This window comes from Tupaia chinensis, unplaced genomic scaffold, assembly GCF_000334495.1.
Source record: "Tupaia chinensis unplaced genomic scaffold, TupChi_1.0 Scaffold149184_1, whole genome shotgun sequence".
NCBI lineage: Eukaryota > Metazoa > Chordata > Mammalia > Scandentia > Tupaiidae > Tupaia > Tupaia belangeri.
Window position 1 is genome coordinate 1,640,909 of NW_006209032.1, and position 8,825 is coordinate 1,649,733.

An 8,825-nucleotide genomic window follows, 5' to 3' on the forward strand; every position below is an offset into this window, starting at 1 on the left:
CCCAAAAAAAAAAAAAAAAAGTAAATTAGGGACCAGCAGTTAGCGTAATGGCTATGTGGCTGGACTCCCATGTAATCGACCTTGGTTCGCGTCCTGGACCCGGTGGCTTAAAACTCATGCTGGGAGCATGTGCATGCGTGCCTAAGATCCTGAGAGGAGAATGGAGGAGAAGGGATTGCAGCGTGGCCATCCTCCCTGGGGGGTGATTTCTCGCTTTCTGTCTCTATGTCTGTCTGGCGAATGCACACGCCCTATGGCAAAAACCTCTCCAAAAAAAAAACAAAAAAAAACTTGTTTGAGAGAGACAGTCTTTTTTTTTTCCCCCCCAAGAATGCCAGAGGTGCATGTGCACACACGAGATACAGAGCACACACCCAACGGTCATGCTGCAGACCTTTCTCTTCTACTCTCCGTTTCATGAGGCTCCTGGGCCCTTGTGCATATGCTTGACATGTTTTGCCAGCTGGCAGGGCTGGGATTCGAACCCTGGTCACCCGTGTGGGATCCAGCCTCCTCAGTGTAGCTCCTAGCTGTCGTGCTGTTGGGCTGGTCCTGTGCAGTGATTTTTGACAGGGCGTCGCTGTGTCAGGGTCTTCCTGCTGCAGCCTCACGGCTTGCTAGCTTCCTGGGACTGCAGGCTCTCACCACCATGTCCAGCCTGCGTGGGTTGGGCTGGGGACTGAGCCCAGACCTTCCGTGTGGCCTCAGACTCTGAGTAGTAGTGTGTTCATGGCACGTGCCACCGTGCTGAGCCCACGGGCTGTATTGTCTTTTTATATTTTTGCCATAAAGGCACGTGCTCATCGGAGATAGAGAGACAGAGAGGGAACTGAGAAATCGCCCCCCAGGAGGGATAACCATGCCACACTCCCTTCTCTTCCATTGTCCTCTCAGGATTTTGGGCATGTGTGTACACATGCCTGGGGTGATTTTCAAGCCATGGGGTCCAGGACTCGAATTGTGGTCAGCCAGGTGGGAGTCCAGTGCCTTAACTCCCACACCACCTGCTGGCCCCACAATCTGGATTTCCCATAAGGAGCCACTTTGCTAGGGCGTGATGTTGCCCCACGTGAGTCAGCGACTGAGAACGTGAGGTGCCTGCACTGTTCACGGCTCTAGAACCACGAGGCCACGGAGCCGGTGAAGTGACGTGTGAAGCCGTTGGAGCACGTTCTGGCTGGAGCCTCCCCTGAGCCCTCACGGCTCACTTGTTCTGTTTCTTGGAGGGTTTGCAGCACCCTGACAACATCAGAGTCGAGCCCTGCGGGCTCCTCAGTCTGGAATTTTTTTTTTTTTTCTAATGTGCCAGAGGGTGTATGTAGTCACCAGAGAGAGAGAAAGCGAGAGAGAAACCCTCTGTGGGGAATGGACATGTCGCAATCCCTTCTCCATTTCTCCTTTTTGGGATTCTGGACATGCCTAACATTCTGGACTGACACGTACCTGGTGCGCTTCTCTAGCTGCTGGGCCTGGGGCTCTAACCCCGTGGTCGGCCATGTGGGATCCATTCCCTTAACCACCAGGTCACTGGCTGTCTCAACATTCTGGAAATTATTGGGTTGTCAGAAACGTCATGACACATTTTTTCCATGCAAAGACATGTCGTGAGTTTCTGACACGCAGTCATTTGCCCCGGCTCTGATCCTGGTTCAGAACGCGCATTTTCTTAGGACCCTTCCCCCCTGCACACCCATCCCAGACCCGACAGAAGCTTTCAGAGACTTTTCCTTCCGTGAAGAAATCAGATCTCTGCTGCTCAGAGCGGGTGCCATGCACCGTGCACGTGGTGATGGCGGGGGACTTGGGGCTGCAGCAGCCTGGCAGTCGCCCCCACACGGACTCACAGAGCCCCTTTGTAAACTCACACCACGCCAGGGACAGAAATTCCTCCTTGTCCCGCCTCTGGGCCTGTGCTTGTATGACAGTGCACGACGTTAGTCCTCAGAGGTCAAGGCCCGTCGATGTGCCCAGACGGGCCCTACAGAGACAGGGTCCTGTCTACTGCGTGGAGCATGGGAAGGGGAGGCACCCAGCAGTGGACAGGGAGGGGCCGTGGGTGCAGCCTGGCACCCCCTGCATGCTTGTGCCCACAGCCTCGTGTGCATCACTGGGGCTAGCAGGGAGGAGGTGGCCGGTGATGTGGTGGTGGAAGTGCCAGGAAGAGGACGTGGTATCTCCGAGCACGACTTTGCCTACCAGGTTCTACCCCCGCAGCCCATCTGGGCCGTCTCAGCCTTCCTGTCACCTTCCCAGGGCTCCCCACCCAGGGCCATCCTATGCACCTCGGGCGCCCCTGCCTCTGCCTCTGGCCTGAGGCTTGTCTGTTTCCCTGTCACCTTACCCATAGGACCCGAAGGTGCTTTCGGTCTTCCCGGCCCGTGGCCCCAGAGCTGGGGGCACCCGCCTTACCCTGCACGGCTCCAAGCTCCTGACCGGGCGGCTGGAGGATATCCGCGTGGTGGTTGGTGCCCAGCCTTGTCACCTGTGAGCCGTTTCCCCATCCTGCAGTAACCCATGTCTACAGGGAGAGACTGGGGAGGGAGTGGAGAGGGGAGCCGGGAGGGCCACATCTGCTGTTAGAAAGTGTCCAGATGGGGACCAGCAGTTAGCGTAATGGCTATGTCGCTGGACGCCCACGTAGTCGACCGCATTTCGAGTCCCGGACCGAGTGGCTTAAACTCACACCGGGCGCGTGTGCGTGCGTGCCCAAGATCCCGAGAGGAGAATGGAGAAGGCATTGCGGCATGGCCATCCCCCGCCGGGGGGTGATTTCTTGCTTTCTGTCTCTGTCTCTCTCTGTCTGTCTGGTGAGCGCACATGTCCTATAGCAAAAAAAAACTCTCAAAAAAAAAAAAAAGAAAGAAAGAAAAGAAAGTGATCAGATGGGGCCAGCAGGTGGCATATAGTCGTAAAGGCGCTGGACTCCCACATGGTTGACCATGGTTCGAGTCCTGGACCTGGCAGCTTGAAACTCACGCTGGGCACATGTGCGTTGTGTGCACAAAATTCCAGTAGGAGAATGGAGGAGAAGGGATTGCAGGGTGGCATTCTCCCAGGGGGGATTATTTGCTCTCTGTCGCTCTGCCTCTCTCTGTCTCTCGGGCATATGTCCTATAGCAAAAAATCTATCTTAAAAAAAAGAAGAGAAAAGAAAGTGTCCAGAACCCTCCTGTGGAGGCAGTGGGAGTGGAGCAGCACTGGGGGGACGTGACTGAGGCCTGGGGGGGTCCTAACTTTCCCCCTCTGTGCCCTCCGGCCCAGCCGGCCTGTCTCCCTCTGCCACCTCCCCTCTGCTCCCCAGGCTTCCAGAGCAGCAGTCGGAGGAGCTGCGGTGCGAGACCAGCCCATGCCCTGCGCCTGCCACGCTCCCTGTGACCGTGTGGTTCGGGGCCGCTGAGCGGAGGCTCCAACACGGCCAGTTCCAGTACACGTCAGACCCCAATGTCACTTCTGCCAGCCCCGCTAAGAGCTTCCTCAGGTGCTGGGCCATGCTGTGGCTGCAGGGCACGTGGCAGGGCAGACTTGGCAGTCGACTGCACGGGGGCAGAGGGCTCTCCTGCTCGGCTGGGCGGTAGGGGCGGGTGGTAGTGCCTGCATCCCCTGAGCGGCTCATGGCTGTGTTTCAGTGGAGGACGAGAGATCCGGGTCCGCGGCCAGAACCTGGACGTGGTGCAGACACCAAGAATGCGAGTGACCGTGACCCTGAGGGTGCCGAGGCCTGGCCAGGGACAAGGGCGGAGGCGCCGCCTGGTCCCAGACATGGCGTGTTCCCCTGGAGCCTCCTGTAGCGCTCATCACGTAGGACACCCAGGGGCCCCCTACCTGCCCTGAGCTCCCATTACCCCCTCGTTCTGTCCCACCTGGCGGACAGCTCTTGGGGCTGGGCCCAAGGAGGCCCAGCCCCCTTCCCAGCCCTTGCGCTGACCCTCCCTGTCCACCCAGTTCGAGGAGCCATGCCACGTGAACTCCTCCCAGCTCATCTCGTGCCGCACGCCTGCCCTCCCCGGCCTGCCCGAGGACCCCTGGGTCCGGGTGGAGTTTATCCTTGACAACCTGGTCTTCGACTTCGCCGCACTGAGCCCCACACCCTTCTCCTATGAAGCCGACCCCACCCTGCAGCCCCTCAACCCCGAGGACCCCACCATGCCGTTCCGGCACAAGCCCGGCAGCGTGTTCTCTGTGGAGGTACTGCTCTGCCTGGCCATGACGGGCCGGGTGTGCAGGGCTGCGCCTTCCGCAGCGAGGGCTGGGGTGGGGCACCGAGCCTAGTACCTTTAGGGTTGACCTCTTGGCTGGATACTGCACCGGAGTCTGAGTAACAGTACAGAAACAGCTTGGCACACGCAGGGTGGGGTGAGGTGGCACAGGGTAGGGGCTGGGCCAGGGCCCGTGTGGCAGCCCGATACCAGGGACACGCGCCAGGCTGTTGGGCACACAGGGTGGGCCGCGGTGAGCGTCGGGCAGGCCAGGTGACGATCCCTCACCGCCCGCCTGGCACCATCAGACACACAGGGGTGCTCTGGCTTTGTCAGGTGACTGGGCACGACTGGGGCAGCTTTTTCTCTAGCGTCGGATCTAGAACAGAAAGGTGGGGAAGAGCAGACAAGGGTCATGGGGAGCCTCTTGGGGGACACCCATGTGACTGTCAGCCCCACATGCCAGGGAAAAGGTGCTGAGGGTCCATCAGCCCTGCTACGGGGGTTCTCAGGTCCTTCCTCCTGTATTTGGGGGGACAGTGACCACCAGAGCCCCTGGAAGGGTTCCGAGTGACCGGTTAGGGACCCTGTCTCCCAGGGGGAGAATCTGGACCTTGCGATGTCCAAGGAGGAGGTGGTGGCCACGATAGGGGACGTCCCCTGCGTGGTGAAGACGCTCACCCGGCACCACCTGTACTGCGAGCCCCCGGTGCAGCAGCCCCTGCCACAGCACCAGGCCCTCCGGGAGGCGCTGGAAGCTCTGCCTGAGTTCACGGTCAGTGGGTGGGGCCGGGCCGACTGGGCACGGGCACATACTGCCGACATGCCGAGCCCTGGCTCACAGGCGGCCGCTCGCTCAGGTGCAGATGGGGAACCTGCGCTTCTCCCTGGGCCGCGTGCAGTACGATGGTGAGAGTCCTGTGGCCTTCCCGATGGCCGCCCAGGTGGGCCTGGGGGTGGGCACCTCTCTGCTGGCCCTGGGCGTCGTCATCATCGTCCTCATGTACAGGTGGGTCAGGGAGCAGGGTGTGCAGGGCAAGGTTCCCTGAGAGGTACAGAGGGTGGCCGTTGGGCCCCGCGGGCTGGGTGGTGCCTGTTACAGCCACTGGGCTCTGAGCTGTGGCGGGAGGCGCCAGCGGGAGTGGGGCCTGGCTGGTCCTAACCAGTCTATCTTCAGACCCAGGCTGTGGTCGTAGCCTGTGGATGGCGGCATGGGTGGGTGACTTGCCTGGGGGGAAGCAGCTAAGTCATCCTGGCCGGGCCAGGCGGGGCAGGCCTGGTGGGTAGAGCAGCCAGGGCTTCAGCCTTCTCTGCTGCCCTGCTCACTTGTCGCTGTGCAGGAGGAAGAGCAAGCAGGCCCTGAGGGACTACAAGAAGGTCCAGATCCAGCTGGAGAACCTGGAGAGCAGCGTGCGGGACCGCTGCAAGAAGGAGTTTACGGGTGAGCCCCCGCCGTCCGCCCCGCTCGGCCTGCGCCCGCCGGGGTCAGCGCCCACACCCGGGCTCGGTGCCCACACCCGGCCTCTTCTGCTCACAGACCTCATGACTGAGATGACCGACCTCACCAGTGACCTTCTGGGCAGTGGTATCCCCTTCCTCGACTACAAGGTGTATGCTGAGAGGGTCTTCTTTCCCGGGCACCGGGAGTCACCCCTGCACCGGGACCTGGGGGTGCCCGAGAGCCGGCGGCCCACTGTGGAGCAAGGCCTGGGGCAGTTGTCCAATCTGCTCAACAGCAAGCTCTTCCTCACAAAGGTGCCAGCCTCCCCTGTGTCCTCCTTGCCCTGCCTTCCTGGATGGATGCCTGAACTGGGCCCACTGCTCCACCTGACTCCACCCCGCCATCCCTGACTCAGTTCCTCCATCCCTAGCTCCACCCCACCCTGGCCCCTCCCCTGTGCCCTGACTCCACCCCCACCCAGACTACACCATCCATGACTCCGCCCCTGTGCCCTGGCTCCACCCCACCCTGACTCCACCCCTCCACCCAGACTACACCATCCATGACTCCGCCCCTGCACCCTGGTTCTGCCTCCCCCAGCCTGACTCCCTCTCATCACTGGCTCCCCCCATCTCTGGCTCCACCCCTGCACCTCTGCCTCTGCTCACATTTCTGACTCTGCCCTTCTGCCCCTGCCCCCCCAACTCCCTGACTCAGTTTATCCACACCCTGGAGAGCCAGCGCACCTTCTCAGCTCGGGACCGCGCCTACGTGGCCTCTCTGCTCACTGTGGCGCTGCACGGGAAGCTGGAGTACTTCACCGACATCCTCCGCACTCTGCTCAGCGACCTGGTGGCCCAGTACGTGGCCAAGAACCCCAAGCTGATGCTACGCAGGTCTGTGTCGGTCTGGCCAGCAGGGCGTGTGGGCGGCAGGAGCCGGGGTATCTGCAGGACAGAGCCCTGGCCACTGGCTGACCCGGCCTCCCTTTCCTGTCCTCCTAGGACTGAGACGGTGGTGGAGAAGCTGCTCACCAACTGGATGTCCATCTGCCTCTACGCCTTCCTGCGGGTGAGGGGCGGAGGCGGCCGGGCTGCTGCCCAGGTGGGGTCTGGCCTTCCATACCATGCACACGGCCCCCACACAGCTCGCACACTCGGGCGGAGCAGAGACTCCGTGTCCTCAGCCTCTCCCAGCCCTGTCCGGGCCCTCTGTCCTCCTGCCCTGCCAGGGCCCTAACGGCCGCACCCCGCCCCCAGGACTCGGTGGGTGAGCCTCTGTACATGCTCTTCCGCGGGATTAAGCATCAAGTGGACAAGGGGCCTGTGGACAGTGTGACTGGCAAGGCCAAGTACACGCTGAGCGACAACCGCCTGCTCCGGGAGGACGTGGAGTACCGGCCCCTGGTGAGGCCGGGGTCTGCGGTGTCTGGGCCTGGTGAGGGCGAGGAGGGGAGGGTGTGGGCAGGTGGCTCCTGCCGCGAGCTTCTGGAGTCTGCATCTGGCCAGCGAGCCCTGACCTCTGGCTGGCCCCTGCTTAGCAGACTAGAGTGTGGAAGGCCAAGCCTTGAGAACAGGGCCTCTGAGGGCCCCAGGCTTGCCATGGGACCAGGGTAGCCACAGCCAGAGTCTGGGGGAAACCAGCCCTGTTCTGCCCACGGGCTTGGCACGGTTGACCACCTGCCAGGCTGTGGCCTCTCCCACTACCCATCCTGGCAACCCTGCCCGTAGCTCCCCTCTGAGGGCACGTTGCCGCAGTTACCTGGGAAAATCCTGTGCGGGCCCCACTACACCTGCTGCTGCGTCCGGAGTCCCGCACGTGCCTCAGCTGGGAGCCCAGGGAGCAGGCTGAGGGAGGCCGGGGCTGGCTCCTTGTTCCTGCCGTGTTCCCGCAGACGTTGGCACAGGCTCTGCCGGGTGGAGGGGTTGCAGGGCGGAGGAGACTGCTGGCCTGGGGAAGCTGGCTGGAACTGGTGCACGGGGGTCAGGCCTCCTCCTGGGTTGTCTCTGCCCTTGGCTCTGTCGGGCGTCCTGAGTGGGGCATGCACCCGGACGGCTTTTGCTGTGCCATGTAGACCTTGAATGCGCTGCTGGCTGCGGGGCCGGCGGGAGAGGCCCAGGGTGTGCCCGTGAAGGTCCTGGACTGCGACACCATCTCCCAGGCCAAGGAGAAGATGCTGGACCAGCTTTACAAAGGAATGCCCCTCGCCCAGCGGCCCGACCCTCGCACCCTGGATGTCGGTGAGGGCCCAGGGACCCACAGGTGTGGGGTCTGAGCCAGGCCTGCAGGGACAGCTTGTCTCCAGGGTAGGCTGTGGTGGGGGTACTGGGGAGCACGGGGACTTTTTATGGGACATGCTGGGAGTCCAGGACATTTTGATGGGCCATGCTCACAGCTGGGGAGGGGCTCTTGCCCTGGCTCTGGAGAGGCCGGGCAGTGCTGCCCCCTGGTGTCGCTGTGTGGCAAGACATGGTTCTGCTTCCTGAAGGGTTCCTGGAAGCCCTGCGCTGAGTCCCCTTTCCTTGCAGAGTGGCGGTCCGGGGTGGCCGGGCACCTCATTCTTTCTGACGAGGATGTCACGTCTGAGGTCCAGGGTCTGTGGAGGCGCCTGAACACCCTGCAGCATTACAAGGTGGGAGTTCTGGGAGCTGGGGGAGGGGTCGGGAGGAGGGGCTGGGGCCGGAGGGTCACCAGCTGTGGTCTGCAGGTCCCAGATGGAGCAACTGTGGCCCTGGTCCCCTGCCTCACCAAGCACATCCTCCGGGAAAACCAGGACTATGTCCCAGGCGAGCGTGAGTGCCCCCGCGCGGGCAGATCCTCTGCCTTGTTTGGCCCAGGCGGTGTAACCGGCCAGGTCCTCTGGGCTGGGGGTGGGTCTGTGCCGATTCCCCTTCTACCCAGGTGCCCCCAGTCCTGGGGTGCTGGCAGGTCCGGGGAGGTGGTGCCTGGAGAGGGGTGATGAGCCATGGGGCCTCGGCACAGGGACCCCAATGCTGGAGGATGTGGACGAGGGAGGCATCCGGCCCTGGCACCTGGTGAAGCCGAGCGAGGAGCCCGAGCGGCCCCGGCCTCGGAGAGGCAGCCTGCGGGGCGGGGAGCGCGAGCGCGCCAAGGCCATCCCTGAGATCTACCTGACCCGCCTGCTGTCCATGAAGGCGGGCGCCGGGGGTGGGACCTGGGCTGCCGGG

The 8,825-nt window shown here is 62.5% G+C and overlaps 1 protein-coding gene across 1 annotated transcript in view; it reads left to right on the plus strand.

Moving 5' to 3' along the window:
• Window positions 1-8,825, plus strand: part of PLXNB1 (plexin B1) — a gene marked incomplete in the record, with an annotated part of 39,138 nt that overhangs the window by 22,488 nt on the left and 7,825 nt on the right. Inside the window, 16 exon segments of the mRNA XM_027769315.1 lie at window positions 2,094-2,199; window positions 2,348-2,484; window positions 3,302-3,478; window positions 3,627-3,798; window positions 3,943-4,185; window positions 4,795-4,971; window positions 5,057-5,205; window positions 5,537-5,637; window positions 5,734-5,951; window positions 6,355-6,533; window positions 6,642-6,708; window positions 6,897-7,043; window positions 7,712-7,877; window positions 8,166-8,269; window positions 8,345-8,429; window positions 8,620-8,792. Of these exon segments, the coding sequence (XP_027625116.1) occupies window positions 2,094-2,199; window positions 2,348-2,484; window positions 3,302-3,478; window positions 3,627-3,798; window positions 3,943-4,185; window positions 4,795-4,971; window positions 5,057-5,205; window positions 5,537-5,637; window positions 5,734-5,951; window positions 6,355-6,533; window positions 6,642-6,708; window positions 6,897-7,043; window positions 7,712-7,877; window positions 8,166-8,269; window positions 8,345-8,429; window positions 8,620-8,792 (2,401 nt within the window).